A 20075-nucleotide genomic window follows, 5' to 3' on the forward strand; every position below is an offset into this window, starting at 1 on the left:
CTGTGGGTGGGCTGTGGGTGGGCTGTGGGTGGGCTGTGGGTGGGCTGTGGGTGGGCTGTGGGTGGGCTGTGGGTGTGCTGTGGTAGGTGAGCATTCTATGATTTAGTTTCATCCCTCAGTCTTCTGAGTCTTTCTAAGTAAAACATCTCATCTTTCTCTGCTACTGTAATACAGCTTCATAGTTGATTAAGAAAGGGTCTACTGCTTTACCAGGAGCCGGGTTCTGTGCCCACCACTCACTCCATGACTGGCTCACACCCTCTGTAACTCTAGTTCCAGGGGATCCAATGCCTTCTTCTCACCTTTGTGGGCACCAAGCTCAAATGTGCTGCATATATGCAGGAAAAATACCCATCATATAAAATAAAATGTAAAAAATTACAAGAAATTGAATGATGAACTGACATTTCCACATGCATCCCTGGTATTGAAAACTGGAAGAAACTTTAGAGGCTAGTCACATTTTAACTTGTAGAAGTGAATTCATTATGGTTATTTAGGAGCATTGCTTCAGTCAAAGATAGTAAATCAGGCAGCTAATGTATGCCTTCACCTTAAGTGGAGAAAAACTTGGAGTTCTTTTATTTAAAAGTTGTTCCCCACCCCACCCTGGTCTTGGAGGTGGTTGGTAAAGGCATTTGCTTCCGGGCCTGGCCGTCTGTGTTTGATCCCCAGGACCCACATAGAGGAAGGAGGGAATAGGCTCCCGGAAGTTGATCTCTGCCGCCCACCTGTGCACTGTGTTACACTTTGAGTACAGTAAGGCACATACATGTGTACATACACATGCACACACATTAAGTAAATAAGTAAATACATAAGCAAAGTAACACCAAGTAGGTTTTCTACCCCTGGTGTTCTCATAAAGCAGTCACCCTCAGTTGCTACAATTAAACACCATTTCGCCGGGCGTGGTGGCGCACGCCTTTAATCCCAGCACTCGGGAGGCAGAGGCAGGCGGATTTCTGAGCTCGAGGCCAGCCTGGTCTACAAAGTGAGTTCCAGGACAGCCAGGGCTACACAGAGAAACCCTATCTCGAAAAACAAAAAAACAAAACAAAACAAAAAAAAACCCACCATTTCCAAAGCAGCTTATAAAAGAGTTTATTTTTGGCTTCACTTTAAAGTAATGAAGATTTTCTTGACCCTTAGTGACAGTTTTTAGAACTTACAACAGTATAGGCTGTCCTCATTGTTGCCTGTGTAGTTCATTGAGGCCATCCCTGCTCATGAGTCCCGTCCTAAATGAAAATTTAATCAGGATGACTCCTTCCTAGCTTACTGAATGTGGCACACGTGGGCACACAGCAGGCATCCATAAAGTCTTTTATTGGATGTGTGATTTGGTGTCTTAGGAAGACTAGCATGATTGCCTGTAACTATAAAGAGGTTTTGTGTCTGATTTTGAAGCACAGTGATATGCTCCTTATTTATTAAAAGTCAGAAATTCTTACCAGAGTTCTTTAGTGTAAAAGTCAAGAACCCTGCTTAGTCTTCAGATATTTAACCCTGCTTCCCGTAGTCAATGTGTGTTTATTTTCTTTTGCTTCTAGACCAAGAGCAATGATGACCTTTTAGCTGGAATGGCTGGAGGAGTAAACGTGACTAATGGTGTTAAAGCAAAGAAAAGCACCTGTTCATCTGCAGCGCCTTCAGCCCCTGCCCCTGCCATGACCATCTCAGAGAACAAGTCCAAGATCAGCACAGGTGCGGGCTCCTCAGTTCTGTGCTCATCGACTTTGCCCATGCTAGTGTTTGCTAGCCCAAATTCCCCACTGTCCCCCACCTCTTCCCTGCCCTTTCCTCTTCCAGTCCAGATCAAACTCCATTGTTGGTTCTAATGGTCCTGTGGTGTGATTGACAGTGGTATTTTATTTGATCTTCAGTGCAGCTTTTGAAGTATAGAGTATATTTTTCTCATTGTAGATCTGAGATAACTGTGCTGAAGCTTACCCTAATAGTCTTGCTAAAGGCCATCTATTTGTTTACTTGATAGAAGTTTCTTGGAAACTCCTTTTATACCAGGCTATAAAAGGTGGAACCTGGTGGTGGAACAAGATTTGAGCCTTTAGTATGTTACTTGCAAGTCCTACTCACATTTAATTTAATGCCCTACTCATAGGGCAGGGGCCTTGAGATGGAACTCTCTCTAGCCAGCTCCTCTTTTAGGGCTGAGCTGGGGACATTCCAGTGTGCACAAGTGGTTTCCTGTTGATGGTTGCATCTAACCTCAGACTTCATTTATTACCTCCTAGGATTGGATATTCCAGTTCAGATTTGCATATCTCAGTGGTTTACACAACAGATTTATTTTATTATTCTATGGTCTCTAAATCAAAGTATTGGCAGTTGTGTTTTCTCCTGAGGCCTCCCTGCTTGCATTTGGCTGCTTCCTCAATGTGTCCCGATAGTGTATCCCTCTGCTTTTGTCTTAATGTCCTTTTTATAGACACAAATCTCACCAGATAAAAGCCACCCTAACATTCCTGTCTTATTCAGTCTTCTCTTGCTGTGAAGAGACACCATGACCATGGAGATTCTTACAAAAGAAAACATTTAATTGGGACTTACAGTTTCAGAGGTTTAGTCATTATCATCTTGTCAGAAAGCATGGCAGCATCCAGGCGGACATAGTGTTGGAGTAGTAGCTGAGAGTTCTACATCTGGACCAGCAGGCAGCAAGGCGAGAGAGACAATGGGCCAAGCCTTTTGAGACCTCAAAGCCCCCTAGTGACACACTTCCTCCAACAAGTGCCACTCCTTAAGCACTTAAATATGTGAACCTGTGGTGGCTATTTTCACTCAAACCACCTTATAGCACTATGTGAATTGATAGATTGAATTACTGTGTCTGTAAATAGAATCACATTCTAGGGGCCAGGGCTTAGACATACATACCTTTCAAGGGACATGGTTCAGCCCCTGCAGCATCCTTGTTCTTCAGTTCATTGACTTTCGCATTTTCTTCCTGAGGATACCCTAAAGCTGTTTGATTTTAGTGTGTAAGTGAGGCTGCTCAACTGCTTTGAGCTGTTCTACCTCTCAGTTCAGTTACCAGCAAGGCATTTTGTCTGTCCTTCTGTTCTTCTGTGTATCTTTCTCTTTTCTTACCTTCTGTGGTTTAGTCGATCCTTGCCTTCATCTTGATGTCTGTTTCTTTGTTTTTTAGTCATCCACATTTTTTTTTGATTTTTAATATTTTTATTACGTATTTTCCTCAATTACATTTCCAATGCTATCCCTAAAGTCCCCCATAGCGCCCCCCCACTTCCCTACCCACCCATTCCCATTCTTTTGGCCCTGGCATTCCCCTATATTGGGGCATATAAAGTTTGCAAGTCCAATGGGCCTCTCTTTCCAATGATGGCCGACTAGGCCATCTTTCGATACATATGCAGCTAGAGACAAGAGCTCCGGGGTTCTGGTTAGTACATCATGTTGTTCCAACAATAGGGTTGCAGATCCCTTTAGCTCCTTGGGTACTTTCTCTAGCTTCTCCATTGGGAGCCCTGTGATACATCCAATAGCTGACTGTGAACATCCACTCCTGTCACATTTTTTTTTTTTAATGAGAAGGGCCTTTTGTGTTGGTAAGAATGATGGTACCATCCCCAATGTTGTAGAAGGCTGCTCCATCCTCTTCCTCCTTGGTTATCCTTTTATATTTGTTTCACCATCCTCTTTTCTCTGCCTTTGAATTTGCCACAGGCTTCTGTCCACTTCATTGGAGTCGTCATTGCCAAGTGCAGGCTGCTTCCGTTCTCCCAAGTGTATAGGAGAACTTTGTATCAGTCAGGGTTCTCTTCAGAAGCTGAATGGATAGGATGAATGTGTATAAGTAATACAATACAATATAAACATGTATCTTCATAAAAGGGCTTATTAGAATGGCTTAAAGGCTGTGCTCTAGGTAGTCCAAACATGGCTGTCTCCCAATGGAAAGGACAGGAATCCAGTAGTTGTTCTGTACACAAGACTAGATGTCTCAGCAGTTTCAGTCTGTATTAGCGTTCTCAAGACTGATCGAATCCTCAAGTGGTGGGTTCTCATACCAGCCTTGGCAACAGGATGTATGACTTGCCAGAGAGTGAGGGCAAGGAGGCAGAAGGCAAAGCTGCCATCAGAAGGTGTGGCGCACCTCAGATGATCCAGTCTGGTTGGCTTTTAGTTGGTTCCAGATGTAGTCGACTTGACAACCAGGATTTGCTGTCATAGTCTAATATGAATTTCACAGATGTTCCCTTTTCTGTGTTTCTTTCCTGCCCAGGAATCTTCATTGACTTGTTCACTCCCTGAACTCTGCCAGTGTCCAGGCCTCCGTAGAAACGCCCCTGAGAACACTTGTTGACTGTTCTATCTTAATATGCGTGCTGTGCTCGCCTCTCCTTCCTTTTCTCTGTCTTTGGACCAGCCTGACTTCTTTCTTGTCTACCCTGATTCTTTAGTAAAATAGAAGAGCCACCATTTCTGTCAGTGAGTGGCTCTAGAGGCTATAACTTAGCCAGTAGGCAATATTTGCCTCTTTGTATAACTGTGTTATACTCATTAAATTTGTTGAACAAAATATACTTTGGGGGAAGAGGGTTGAAAATGGTGCCTTAGTATTTAGTCCCAACGAGCCTGGGACTCAGTGTGTTGCTCCTTCCTCCCTGTTTCTGCCTCCAGAGCGTTGAGGTTACAGGCATGTACTGCAGTATGTAGCATGAGCATTTTTCTTAATGCTTTAAACCTTTAAAAACAACCGACACGATCATTTTACATGATGTAAGAGAAATAGAAAAAAACCCACAAACAACAAAATATTTTTTACTTTAAGAAACAAGATGTAGGCCTGATTGTGAGGTCCTGTGTCCTCACTCTCACACTCCTGTGGACTGAGCACAAGGCCTCGCACAGGCTAAGTAATGTGCCACTGCTTGCCTGCAACCCCAGTCCTCTCTCTCCCCTTGCATTTTGAGGCAGGCTGAGTTGTCCTGCTGGCCCTGAATGAATTCTGGTCCACATGCTGGTCTGGAATTTGTGATCTACTTCCTTAGCTTCGGAAGTAGCTTGGATTGCAGCTTGCACACCACCAGGCCCAACTAACTGGAGTATTTTTAAGGAGTCCGTCTTATGTAGTGGACTACAAGGCTTTAGAGGGATGAACAATTTTGTGATACAGGAACGTGGTTACCTATGGGCTGTTAGTGTGTTTTTAGCAGCTCTGCAGTTACAGAATGGGATGAAGATATTGCACATGCTGCACAAATACACTGCTTCCCTCCCAACCTGCTCTGAAGTTTTCCTGTGTGCACATGGAATAACATGGAGTAATAATAACGTGGAGTTGTTGGTACTTTAAAGCTTTGTTACTACTTATGTGCCATTATGGGATCAGAACTTTGTTTGCATTTACTTTGGTTATCACTCTTCTGTTTCTTGTAGGTTGCCCAGATTTTGGGTTTATCTGAGGTTGGCTTTCCTTTCATAGTGATCTGTGCTTGCCTCTCGCTCTGTTTCCTGTAGGTAATCACCTAACTGGTTGATCTTAAGAGTCATCCTAACTGAGCCTGCTCTGAAATATTGCATCCCAGCTCCTGTATCTGAGTTACTGTGCATATCTTTTTAACAGCCTTATTGAGATATGATTTATGGTCCATAAAATTTACCTTGTAATGTTTAAAATTAGATGTAAGGTTTCTAATCATTGCTTATTAAAAGATGATGTCCGGGTTTCAAGGCGATGGCCTTTGCAGATGACCAGTTGCAGGTCTCTCTCAGGATTGTGCCCAGCTTTCATCTCAGTAGCGCCAGGCTCGGACACTTTTGTTGCTAATAAATTTATCTTAAATTCTTTGTTTTAAACATGTAGGCACTAGTTCCTCAGCCAAACGGAGTACTTCGGCTGGTAATAAAGAGTCCAGTTCTACTAGAGAAAGATTACGTGAACGCACCCGGCTAAACCAGAGCAAAAAACTGCCCTCTGTAAGTCAGGGAGCTAATGATGTGGCACTGGCTAAACGTTCACGCAGCCGCACTGCTGCAGAGGGTGATATTCGTATGAGCAAGTCTAAGTCGGACAATCAGATCAGTGACAAAGCTGCTTTGGAAGCCAAGGTGAAAGATCTCCTCACACTGGCCAAAACCAAGGATGTGGAAATTTTACATTTGAGAAATGAACTCCGAGACATGCGTGCTCAGCTGGGCATTAGTGAGGACCATTGTGAAGGTGAGGACAGGTCTGAGGAGAAGGAAACCATTATTGCTCACCAGCCTACTGACGTGGAGTCTACTCTCCTGCAGCTGCAGGAGCAGAATACAGCCATCCGAGAGGAGCTCAACCAGCTGAAGAATGAAAACAGAATGCTAAAGGACAGGCTCAATGCTTTGGGCTTTTCCCTAGAGCAAAGGCTGGACAATTCTGAAAAACTATTTGGCTATCAGTCCCTGAGCCCAGAAATCACCCCTGGTAACCAGAGTGACGGAGGAGGAACTCTGACATCTTCAGTAGAAGGTTCTGCTCCTGGGTCGGTGGAAGATCTCCTGAGTCAGGATGAAAATACACTCATGGACCATCAGCACAGTAACTCCATGGACAACCTGGACAGTGAGTGCAGCGAGGTGTACCAGCCCCTCACTTCCAGCGATGATGCTCTGGACGCCCCCTCCTCTTCAGAGTCAGAGGGCGTGCCAAGCATTGAGCGCTCTCGGAAGGGGAGCAGTGGGAATGCCAGTGAGGTGTCTGTCGCTTGCCTGACAGAACGGATTCACCAGATGGAAGAGAACCAGCACAGTACCAGCGAGGAGCTTCAGGCCACTCTGCAGGAGCTGGCTGATCTCCAGCAGATTACCCAGGAGCTCAACAGTGAGAACGAAAGGCTGGGAGAGGAGAAGGTCATTCTGATGGAGTCGCTGTGTCAGCAGAGTGATAAGTTGGAACACTTTGGCCGACAGATTGAGTATTTCCGTTCCCTTCTTGATGAGCATCACATTTCCTATGTCATAGATGAAGACGTAAAGAGCGGGCGCTATATGGAACTAGAGCAGCGCTACATGGATTTGGCTGAGAATGCCCGTTTTGAGCGAGAGCAGCTTTTAGGTGTGCAGCAGCATTTAAGCAACACTTTGAAGATGGCAGAACAAGATAACAAAGAAGCTCAAGAAATGATAGGTGCCCTCAAAGAGCGCAGCCACCACATGGAGCGGATTATTGAGTCTGAGCAGAAGGGCAAAGCGGCCCTGGCAGCCACATTGGAGGAGTACAAAGCTACTGTGGCCAGTGACCAGATAGAGATGAATCGCTTGAAGGCCCAGCTGGAGAATGAAAAGCAGAAGGTGGCTGAGTTGTATTCTATCCATAACTCTGGAGACAAGTCCGATATCCAGGATCTCCTGGAGAGTGTCAGGTTGGACAAGGAAAAGGCGGAGACTTTGGCCAGTAGCCTGCAGGAAGATCTGGCTCATACCCGAAATGATGCCAATCGGTTACAGGACACCATTGCTAAGGTATTGCCCAAGTAAACACGTTCTCGTTTAGTTTATACAGCTGCCATATGGAGCATGCTTGTGGGAACCAGAGGTGTGACATTGCCTTTTAAAAATCCTTCTCAAGTTTTAAAATGCAGTACCTTACGTGAGTAAAAGTTTCCTTACAGTATTGTCATTGTCAGTCATTCCTCTTCTATCATCTTCTTTTTAGATGGGCTGGAGGTGCTGGGAACCATGCCCCCAGAATTCCTTCTGAGCAGTAGATAACTTTACATCCTCGTCTTTAATATACTGTGGCGTAAGGTAGATGCTGAGTCAGCATCTCAGTTTTCCAGGATTGGCAGTGTCTGCTGCCTTTTGCCCTGGTATAGTTTTTCAAGTAGCATTTTATTGTGAGTTCATTCTACTTTTAGAGTAGAGTTGCTCCTGTTTCTTGGAAGTACAGGATTTATTGCTGGCAAAGAGCTTAGAGATGATTCTTCTAGTCCCTCATCTCACAGATGTTCAGTGTACTAGTAAAGACTCAGTCAGAATGGCTGACTAGGATGCTGGTGTTGTTCTGTATCCTGAGTGATTTTTGAAGTGAATGTTTTTGTACAAATTATCTATTTATTCCACCCACCTTTTTAAAATGTGTATGTGTTAATTTATGGTACATGCATGTACACCCACAGAGGCAAGGAGGATGTTGGATCCCTTGAAGCTGGAGTTACAGGCTGTTGTTGAGACCCTTGACTTGGGTGCTGGGAACTGAACTGGGCTTGTCCAGAAGAGCAGGGGTGCTCTTGACTGCTGAGTATTTCCCTGCCCAAGTGTGGGGAAGTTTTAAATGGAGAGGTTTTATTACATCTGTTGTTAAACTTTAAATAACTTAGCTTATCTTTTATTTATTTTAATGATCCCTTTTTTAAAAACATATTTCATGTTTGTTTCAGGTGGAGGAGGGAATATGAAAGCATGTGTATTGGGGGTGCATCAGTCAGGACAACTTGTGGGAGTTGGTTTCTCCTATCATGGGAAGCTTCAAGGATAGGACTCAGCTCATTAATTTTGGCAGCAAATGTCTTTACCTCTGGAGCCATCTTGCCAGTCTGTTAGTGATCACTTTTAGAGATATAGTTTAGGAGATACATGTTGAGGGGCACTGTGAACTAGTACTTTGATAAAGACTATTTGAAATGAAAGTGTTCTGTTTTACTTCTGTTTGTATGTGCTTATTGTGTCTATGTGTGTGTACTATGAATCACGTGAGGAGATTGGAGGATGACTTGGAGGCTGTTCTCTCCTTCCTCCAGGAAGGTTCTGGGAATTGAACTCTGGCCCCCTGGCTTGGCAGCAAGCACCCTTCCCTGCTGAGCCATCTTGTTAGCCTTAAATGTTTTTCTGGTTTCATATTTGATTTCATTTTTTTCTATTATAAATACGGCACTTTTATAGGTGAGAGGGTAACATGTTAATCACTCATCAAATGCACACCTTAAGCCCAAACGTTGGGGAAGAGAAAATGTCCCCAAGGTGGCTCATAGATAACCTGGTAGAGCTCAGTGATGCATCAGGGTGACTTTAGTCAGTGAGGCTGCAGGCTTGTGCTCAGACAAACCAAATGCAAACCTCGTGCAGTTGTAGTGCTGGTCCCCAGCTTGGCTAGGTTGTCAGTCAGTCTGTTTGTAGCTGCTCACACCTCACTTCCATATCTAATGGTAAGTACTTTGGTTGTAGAGTTTATCCCCAAACAAGTCTCCTTTTAACTTCTTTAGGTAGAAGATGAATACCGAGCTTTCCAGGAAGAGGCCAAGAAGCAGATTGAAGATTTGAATATGACATTAGAAAAACTAAGATCAGAGTTGGAGGAAAAGGACACGGAGAGGAGTGACATGAAGGAAACCATCTTTGAACTTGAAGATGAGGTGGAGCAGCACCGCGCTGTGAAGCTGCACGACAACCTCATTATCTCTGATCTAGAGAGTAAGTAAGGCAGTGAGCGAGTGAGCGCGCGCTCAGGCCCTGCCCATCCCACCTCTGCATGCTGGTGCTCCGTGGTGAAAATAGCAGTTCTGAATAACACACAGTATGGACACAGTAGCACACTGACCTACAGAAAGACACTTTGACAGAGGCGTGCTTCACACCTTAGTGGGGAAACTCTGGGTCAACTATGTTCTCAGATGTTCCATAGAAGCATTACTTGAACATTGTATCTAATTAATGAGAATCTCTGAAATGAGAAGCTAACAGTCAGTTATTTTCCAGACCATAAGAAAAGCCATTAATTTATGTTTAGTGATTGCAAGTGAACAGAGTTGGAAAAAATAAAATAAAATAGGTTAATCTTGTAGCATCCTGATCATGGAACACAGGTTTTTGTGTTTTTAAATTTATTTGATTTTTCTTATTATTCTGAGAATTTTGTGTCATGGTAGAATGAAACCTGCATTTTAAAGTTTCATTGTACATTGAATGAATTGATTTTTAAACTTTATTTTGTATTTGTAAGAAAGTTGAGCAATCAGATTTTTATATGAACCTAATCTATTTTCTCATGAATTGTTTATTGATTACAGGACAGAAAAGAAACAGCAACTCCTTATGTAGTAGGGAAGCTGAGCAGTGGTTTGGGTTTTCATGTGGGTCATAGAGGCATGTGATACTGGGCATAGCACAAGTGAGGGCTGTTTTGACTGAGGCACGTGCCAACCACAGAGAAACAGACAGACAGCATGAGCATGTGCTAGTAGCAGAGGTGTGGAGGGGCTGCAGCCCTAGAGACATCAGTGTTGCGAAAGAGAAAGGCTATAGAAAGGTCCCAGATAAAAGAAGACTCAGGAGACAGGATAATTAGATGTAATACCCATGTCTAGACAGGCCCATTACTACAGGGGAAAATGATATAAAGGCATTAATCAAACATTGAGTTGTGGCTAAGAGATTAAAGATATGCTAATAATACATTTAGGAAGTTGATAATTACACTATGTTTACATAAAATATCACTGTTCTTAGAAACCACACACTGAGTGTTTCAGGTGAAGGGCTGTGATTACTATACCCCCAAGGAGTTCTGGGAAGAAATTAGGCTGATGGGTAGATATAGAAACTAGCTATGGCAGCTGATAGGACAAGTGAGTTGTATTCCTACTGCCTTTTGTGCGATGCTGGAGGTGAAGCTCAGGACCTTGTCCATGTAAATTTCACATTCTTACCACTGAACTACAGCCTCACTTTTATATGCCTTTATATTACAGACCTAGAGATAGAGTGATTGGAGTAGGCATGTCTGATGCATTAAAGTCTTTCAGACAATGGGTGTATGCAACACTCCTTCCGACACTCTCAGTTCATCATTTCTTGACAAAGCAAGTATCGTATTGGCCCTATCGATAGGCTGATGGTGACATTGAAGATACTTGAAGAAGAGCAGGTCAGGTGTGGGAAATGTTCAGGCTAGAACTTGGGAATTCTAAGTTCTGGTTAGCTGATTGTGAATCTGGATTGACCAAGGTTTTGTTGAACATTCTGAGACCCCTATTAAAATAGTCAGTGGTGGGACTGAATTTTTTAAAGAAGATGGTGTTGTTGTGACTGCCATGAAATTTCTCATCCACAACTTAACCCTTCAGGGTGGTCTTAGTGACTCATCTGTGCTCCAGTGCTTATTTGACAGAGTTCTAAGCTGTCTTCAGCCACTACAATAAGGTCTCGTTTCAGAGTTAAAAACCAAACGATAAGAACTTTCAGCACTTATTTTTAGAGTTGTAAAAAATATAACATTTTTAACTTTTAAATTTTTACACACACACACATGTCTGTATGTGGACTAGATGTTCAAGAAGCCCAGAGGAGGGTGCCAGAGCCCCTGGAGCTGGAGATCCAGGTGGTTGTGAGCAGTCTGACATGGGTGCTGGGGACCAAGCTAGGCTCTTCTGGAAGAACAGCAAGCAATCTGAACTGCGGAGCCATCTCTCTGACCCTGGATTTAGTATACCTTTTGTATTTGTGAGAATTTATTTAATTCTGCTTTTTAATTATACATTTTAAAGTTTTTATTAGCACATATTAATTTGACGTGACAGTGTTTCACTTAGACACTTTGATATGCACATATATTTTGACCATGATCACATTACCCTGTTGTCTACCTCCTGCTTCTCCCTTCCTCTTCTCAGCTATTTGCACTTGTGAGTTCTGCTAGGGTTACTTACAGGAATGTGGGTGGATTTTTTTTTTTTAATTTGGGCTATTTATAGGCATATGGTTGAGTCACCAGTAGTTACACTACTGAAGAGCACACCTCTTCCCCCAACCAGTAGTACTTCATAAAGCCTCAGAGAGGGGCGGGGCGATTTTGCTTCTTGCCTGTAAGAAGTGTTTAAGTTTTCCAGAGTGACTTTGGAAGCTTCTTGTACTGTCCGTTGGGTACACCGGTACTGCCCTGTTTCCCATGCCGTCAGTCCTTGTGGTTTTGCTCGTGGGCAGGAGTGACATCTTGTGGTAACTGGGGCATTAGCTAGGAAGATGTTAAATGATGAAGATCTTGGGGGCAGAACATCACAAGTCATTCATTTTTCACATATGGATTTTAACTAGAAAATGACCAAAAAAACCCCAAGACTAATTAAAAAAATGTATATAGCTTCTTTTACAACTTTTTAAGATGAAAAGTTCAAATGTACATTAGTATTAGAAGAATAATTATTACCTAGTGCTTGTATTGTCTTTGTATGTATATGTTGAACTACTTAATACTAACCCTATGATGTTTAATTCTTAAATATTTAAATGTGATTCCTAAAAGAAGATTTTACTGAGCACTTCTAGTAAAATTTTTCTTAGTTTTCTAGTATCAACTAATAGCTCATAATTAGATTTCTCCAGCTGTCATCAAAATGTTTCTTTATAGCATTATTTACTCCCAGGTTTTAGTAACTCCTTTTTTATAGTCCTTCAGACTGATCCCAGGACCTCATGCTAAGCAAGCTTTCTTCTAGCCTTATATATTCATCTGTTTGGGTTTTTATTTACTTTAGGCCAGCTTTAAACTCATGACCCTGTGCCTCTTAGTTTCTACAGTTATAGGATAATAAGTGTATACTATACCTCTCTCTCTTAAATAATAACCAGTGTCTAAACAAATTTTATATTTTATGTTAGATCTCTAGTGTTATATTGCAGTTACTTTTTCTCTGGAGTTTGATGGCAGTTAATTTTTTTTTCTAGAAAATTCTCACATTTGGCGTTAACCCAGCACATGATACATGAATTTGTGTTGTTTGAGAGAGCAAGATTTCTTCTGTGGAATATTTTAACAAGCTTAGAACCTCCTCATCAGCTCCCAAATAAGCCTTATAATTTCAATAGTAGTTGCTCCTCAGTCACCCCAAGATAAATTCCTGACCTTGGAATTGTTATGTAGGATTTTACAACCACTCCTGGGCTCAAGTATGTGAAGGAGAAGACACTCAGATTAAGGGACAAATGGGAAACTGCAGAGAAATAAAAACTACAAAGCAGAACAAGTGTAAACGCCTTAGCATTTAAGATAGAAAGGTGCCATGTAAATGCAGAACTTCAGTTCAGAACACGGCTTCAGACTACCATGCCCTTCCTTTCTATAAAAGAAGACTAGGAATGAAGTGTGAAGCCTCAGTGGAGCTAATGCCGAGAGTGCGAGTGGATGAGTAATTTTGAGTAACTTCTGGAGTACAGAAAGCATAGAGTCAGAGGTTTGGAGCAATTAAACAGAACAGAAAAGCCTACAGTCCAGGAGAACAGTGAGGCTCAGAGGAATGATGTTCCCAGCAGGCTCTGGGTGGAAGGGATCAACATGTTATTAGAACTGCCCGCTCAGGGCTGGGCACTGGATTGAGGTCCTCCACTTACCTGCCTGCTTTGCTTATTTGCTTCTGAGCCCAGATTCTTGTGGATAAAGGAGTAGAATTGGATGCCAGGGTTCTTTGAATGACCTTGGTGTCAGAAAGGGAAGTGGATTGTGTCTCCAGAATGGTAGGCTACCGTGTGGTCTGGGAGAGAGAACTACTTGGAGGGAAAAGTAAGTTAGATCCCACTGTGAATTGGACACCCCTCCCAGCACTGGCTAGGGTCCAGTCCTCCTGTTGATGTGGCGTCGCAGAGCCTTTACTAGTTGCTGTTCCAGAGAAGCTTGTGGGTGCACAGTGACACCTGCAGTTGCGGAGTGATGTGTATAAGTCACAGTGAAGACTTAATGGGCATTTTATCATCTTAAAAAAGAAACAGGTGACTAAAAGAAAATCAACTAATGAGCACCCCAGATAAAGCTAGGGACTTTGTCACCAATTTAGCAAAGCTGACTCATGTTCTGGGTGTGATGGTGAGCATGCCTTTAATCCCAGCATAGGCAGGTGATCTCTATGAGTGCAAGGCAAGCCTGGTCTAAATCAAGAGTGATGGTGATGGTGACGATGACAAATGATGGTGGTGGTAGTGACATTGATGATGTGGTTGTAGTGGTGATGGTTGTTGGTGGTGATGGTGATGATGATGATGACGATGGTGATGATCGAGAAGTAGCATGTGTCCCGAGTTGAGTCTGGGGAGCTGGCTCAGTGAGTAAGAACTTACTCTGTAAGCATGAGGTCCTGAATTTGAACCCCAGCAAAAGAAAACAGAAAACTGGACATGTCTACGTATGCTTGAGAGAGCAGACAGGCTGGCCAGCCTAGCTGAAGTAGCAAGCATTGGTTCTGGAAGCGACCCTGTCTCAAGGGAATAAGAGAAAGGGCACACACACACACACACACACATACATATACACACACGTTTTAATAGTAAAAGTATATAAATAGGCAAATCAGAAAAAGATAGATACTTGGCATGGAAAAGAAATAAAAAGAAAACGATGCCAGTATTCATTAAGCATATGTGAAAGAATTAAAAGATTGATAGCAAGCAAGAAGAAGGAAGAATAGTCTTATGTGCCATTAAGAAGAGTGTGATTGCTGCATCTTTCTAAGGATGTTGATAGAAATTTTTATTAAAAGAGTCAGCAGTTCACTTCAAGGAACCTGTCCTTAGAAACAGCGCTGTAGGATTATAGATGTGCATCTGGGCTTGCCGCAGAACTTGGAAATAGTCTGCTATATTTTAAAGATATATTTTATTTTATATGTATGAGGTGTGTGTGTGTGTGTGTGTGTAAGTGCACTGTGTGTATCTTGTGCCCTGAGAGTTCGTAAAGGGGTGCAGAATCCCCTGGAACTGAGTTATGGATGGTTCTCAGCTGCCATGTTGGTTCTGGGAACAGGACCTGGATCCTCTGCAAGAGCATCCACTGCTCTTAACTAACTGCTAACCCATCTCTCCAGCCCCACAATCTACACTTTCAATAATTGTAATCTAGTAAATAGCTTGTGTACACAGTGTGAGTTCCCGTTCTCATTGCCATTATGCCAGTGAGGATGGAATGGACAGAGCTCAGTACACTGGCTAGAAGATGAGACAAAGCCAGCTGCAGTGCAAGTCTGCACTTTAGATCCACCTAAAGCTTCAAATGTAACGTGACATGAGAATGGCAGCCAGGTACAGTGATCCTTTAAAATGCTGACTTCATTGTGCTGTTAAACCATAAGTGAACTGATGACCTTTCAAAACAGACAGACAGACAGACAGACAATCCAAGAAACTTAACAGTGTTCTTGAGGTAGACCCTTCTAGTGTACACTGAATTAGCTTAGGTTGGTACTTGCAAAGGACCCTTCATCATTTCTACCTTTGGAACTTTCCTCCACATAATATCTGAACAGTTGTGTAACAGCTTTGCTGTATTTATAACAAAAAGTTGGAAATTATGTTAAGTCTGTTAAAAGGAGATTTTGAAAACAAATTCTGATATGTTCCTTTAATAAATTACTCTGGGGCCATCTAGATCCTACTACACATCTGGATTTACTGATAATGGAGTCCATTATTTGCTACAGCCTTACGAAACAGTACAAATATAATCTCATTGTGCTTAGTAAAGAAAAAAACTAGGCAGATGTGGTAGTGTATCTCTAGTCCCATGTAGTATGTTGCCGAGGTAGGAAGGATATCTTGAGCCTCTGCAGGAATTTAAGGCTTGCCTGGGCAACACAGCAAGACCAAGTTCAAACAAAAACCCAAACCAAATGGTGCACACTCACAGATCTAGAAGGATGGGAGTCAAATGCAAATAAAGGTAATCTTACCTCGTTACAACTTCTATCTTCTAATTGTTTTATTGTGAACATATCTTACTTTTAGAATTCAGAAAAAAGTTATAACCACAGTTTTTGGAGAATGGGAGAATAAAGATTTGAACAAAATTAAAAAATAAAGTAAAACTCTATAGTTCATTTGAAAACCATTTGTATCTTCTCCCAGGTTCTGTACACATTGCCTATCTCTTGTAACAGATTATTTACTCTTGACTTTTCCTTTGCTCTGAAAATAATATTTAATTCATTTTCTGGGAAATGCTGGACCAGATGGAAGCAGCTGATGGTAGTACCCAGAGAGCTTTTGGGCTACAGGAATCTGGGTGAGTTTAATAAGTCCACAAGAGGACCAGAGCCAGAGTCTGAGCCCATGGTAACTGCCCAGTAATGGCTGCATGATTGGTGGGCATATGAGAGCTAGCATGGCTTTCTCTTGCTTTGTCAGGGACAGGCCATTGGAAGAGAGCCAGTTAAGACGCCCATTACTAAGCAAGAAGGGCAGTTTCCAGAACTGTTCAGAGGAAAGTTAGATGGAATAATAATGCAAGTGCAGTTTGTCAGATTTCTAGAATAAAAATAGTTCTGTAAAAAAAAATTGGAGGTTTAATCTGTAATTTAAAAGCAAGGAGATAATAGTTCTTGTTTGTGATACAATTTGAATTGAAGACAGTAGGTGGCAGTGTCGCTCACACTAGGGAAACTGGAGAGGAAAGCAGCTCATTTGAAAATTCCTGAGTTGAGGTGATACTTCCTCCTTGTGTGGCCATAGGCTGTGCTAGGTAGCAGTAGTCTTTACCAAAACAAAACAAAACAAACAAACAAACAAAACCCAAAAGACCTTAGAAACCCCTCAATCTCAGGAGAAGCGTGCTGCCATTTCTTAACTTTCTGTCTCAGAGGAAAAGTACGACCGTGATCATAAAGTTGAAATCACGGCCCTAAAGACCTGCCTAGTACAATTTATGCTGTTTAAATATGTCCCTGTCTGCCAGCTTTCCTTTTATGTATAAAAGAGTAATGACAGGCACTAATTTGTGTGCACACCAGTAGCAACACATGTTCTTGTTAAGAGGAGAGGTTGTGTGCCTTCTGTGAACATGAATGTGCAGGTTGATGGAGAAGAGACCAGAAGAACAAAGACAGCTGAAGGAATTAGAATTTTATAACCAGTCTAAGATGCCCAGTGCAGTTAAATGTGCCACAAATCCCAGCACTTGGGAGGCAGAGGCAGGTGGATTTCTGAGTTCGAGGCCAACCTGATCTACAGAGTGAGTTCTAGGACAGCCAGGGTGATGCAGAGGAACCCTGTCTCGAAATAAAAACCAAAACCAAACAAACAAAACAAAAAACAAACAAACAAAAGTGCAACAAAGATTAAGATGCCAGGACCTAACAGCTAGTACTAACACAATTGGCAGTCTGAGGAATTATGTCTTCCTTTACAACTATATATATATATATATGAATGAGAGAATATGAATGAGAGAATATGAATGAATGAGTGTTTTACCTGTGTGTATGTTTCTCAGATACCCTGGGGCTAGAGTTGTAGACAGTTGTTAGGTGCCGTGTGGGTATTGAGAATTGAACCTGGGCAGGTGGATTGTTGTGACTTTAAGGCCAACCTAGACTGTGTAGCAAGTTCCAGGCCAACAAGGGCTAAATGCATGTTGTATCAAAACAAAATAACAAAACCTCTTATACATAAGTAGACTGAATGTAAAGAAAAAGTGGAATTTCTAGTGTTCTCAGTTTTTGTCCTCACTCTTTGTGTCTGAATGTCTGAACCCAGCCATGCGCATGAGCTGACAAGGAGCCAGACCCACTGACTTCAGAGTTCCCCCGTTTGTGTTAGCAGAGAACAGGGCCATAGACTCGTCCTCTCATTGTGTGGACTTGCCTTGACTGGACTGGGTGGTCCGTCTGTCCAGCTTAAAGGAGGCTTCTCACAGGACAGCCTCCGAAGTTGAATTCTTTGAAGAGAAGTCACTCTGCTCCCCTAGCTCAGCTTTCTTTTTGGCACTGTGTCTCCAGTGGAGACATTAACTGTTGGCTGCTAAAATTAGACATCTCTCTATCTTGTTTTATCTCGTTTTATCCAACATTAGAAAATATTATGTGCTCCTAATAATAGTTTGTACTAATATCTTATAACTGAAGTTACTTTGTATCATTTTTAATATATCGTGGGCTCATGAGAGAAGCGTGCCTGAGTTTAGTCCTGGAACCCACAGTGGAAGAGAAGAACCAACTTTGTTGGTGTCCTCTGACCTCTTTACCTGTGCTCACTAAATGTACAATCAAGTAATCTCTCTCCCTCTCTCTTTCTCTCCTCTCTCTGTTTTACACACACACACACACACACACACACACACACACAAACACACAAATTGATTTTTAAAAAGCCCAATGTAGTGATCCACACTTTTAATCCCAGCATTGGGAGGCAGTTGGGTGGATCTCTGTGAGTTCAAGACCAGGCTGACCAACATAGTGAGTTCCAGGACAACTAGAGCTACATAGTGAGCATAATGAGATCTTGTCTCAAAAACAAACAAAAGGGTTAAATATATGTATCATGACTCAGGATATGTTCAGTGGTTGAAAACCTATGCGTAGCATATGAGGTCCTGAATTTGAGAGTGGTTTATTTTCATTTTATGTATTTGTGGGAGGAGGAGAGAAAGACTATGTTTGAGAATGGAGAGAACTATAGCATCAATAGGCAAAATCTTAGTACAGGATTATTTCCATACATAACTGCCTTTCCTGCTGCATATCTGAGAAGTGATTTATTCCTGAGCTGTGAGAGTAAGGAGTGTGACCGATGTCCAGCAGAGCAGTTACAACGTGGTATGCTCCTGAGGCATTTCTCTGTGTGTGGCTTTTAAGGCAGAACTTCTTACAAGCAGAGAATGTAATTTCCTATTGTATTTAGTGCTACTATTCCACAGATTAATTGGCAGCTCTCTGGATATTACAATCAATGTTAAAAATAATTTTACTGATTTCATGTTTCTGGAATTTATTCCAGTGTGAAAGGGGAGTTATGCTTGCACGGTTTAGAGTGATAACTTCTGTGATTAAAAGTTGAGAATTTAATAGTAGTCAATGCTGTTTTGATTGGCGTTGTGCCAATAATATGTATGTTTCCAACAATTGCTTCCAGTTTACTTAGGAAATGATGCAGAAACTGTAGTCTTGGATTGAATATTCTTTTCATGCTTTTAAGTTTTGTGATGAAAGTAAACACGTTTCTGCATAGGAAAACTATTTAGATGATCATATTTTTAACACCTCTTTTTATGTCATTTCTTTTGAACATTTAAGATCATTAAGAACTTTAGGTTTAAAAAGAAATATTTAATCTTTGTGGTCTTTTCAGATACAGTTAAGAAACTCCAAGACCAAAAGCATGACATGGAAAGAGAAATCAAGACGCTTCACAGGAGGCTTCGGGTAGGATGAATCTTCATGTGCTGTCTCACTAGGAAACATGGTATTCTGAAATGTGTACTGGTACTTTAGTCTGCAGATAGGGTAGGATATCAGCCACACTGGGCTGAAAGCAAGTGCCATTATTTTAAGTTGGGACTGGCACTGCTTTTACGGTAGGAGAATGTACTGGTAGTTATTTATGGAAAGATGTGTTTTAAAAATAAAGTTTATTAACTTTTGATTTTAAAATCAGAGAGCAGGCTGTTTGTATGTGAGGTTTCTGTGCTGAGTTGGGTTGGCTGCCGGCATCCATGCTGCTAAGATGTGTGGGCATGGTACCAGAAAATTGCTTTGAGGATGAGAGGGCGCAGGCAAGGCCCAGCTGTGGCTCTGGGGGAAGTGAGGCCCCTGGGGAGACGTCTCCGCCCAGCCACACCCGTATCCTTCTGTCTGTGGGAAGCGGCAGAGTGCTCAGTTCCTTACGCCTCTTTGTATGACTGTGTCTGCCTGCACTAAGTTCAGTTTTTCTTCTGGCTTCCTCTTCCTTTTCCTTTACTTTAGTTTTTTTTTTTTCCTGCTCGTTTTTGATGTCAGGGTATTTATAGGTTTTTTTTTTTTTTACTGTGTGGTTCACATACCATTTATATACCTTCTTGAGAGTTCCAGAGGTAAAGCTCTAAATTTTTGATGATATTTATTTTCATAACACTTGCTTTGAAACTTGCATGAGGAAGGAGTAGCCTAAAAATTTTCCTCATTAATATTTATTGAGCACTCTGAATACTTAATGCCTCGGTAGGAGGCTCAGATGGCAAATCTTCCCTCATTAAGAACAAGTTCACTGATAAAGAGTTGCTTTGTTTTAAAAATAGATAGCAGCAATTCTTGGGATTAAAACAAGTCTCGATTCAAGAGTCTGACGTGTTAGGGCAAACTAATCATAAACTTTATTGCTTTTAA

General features: G+C 41.9%; 1 protein-coding gene across 2 annotated transcripts in view; it reads left to right on the forward strand.

Moving 5' to 3' along the window:
* Specc1l (sperm antigen with calponin homology and coiled-coil domains 1 like) overlaps positions 1-20075 on the forward strand; it is a 103127-nt gene that overhangs the window by 27337 nt on the left and 55715 nt on the right. For both annotated transcript variants that reach the window (XM_021173800.1, XM_029482439.1), the window contains exons 3-6: positions 1554-1707; positions 5852-7485; positions 9225-9432; positions 19063-19136. In XM_021173800.1, coding sequence (XP_021029459.1) covers positions 1554-1707; positions 5852-7485; positions 9225-9432; positions 19063-19136 — 2070 coding nt within the window. The remainder of the gene's footprint in view (positions 1-1553; positions 1708-5851; positions 7486-9224; positions 9433-19062; positions 19137-20075) is intronic.

This window comes from Mus caroli, chromosome 10 (genome assembly GCF_900094665.2).
Source record: "Mus caroli chromosome 10, CAROLI_EIJ_v1.1, whole genome shotgun sequence".
Lineage (NCBI taxonomy): Eukaryota > Metazoa > Chordata > Mammalia > Rodentia > Muridae > Mus > Mus caroli.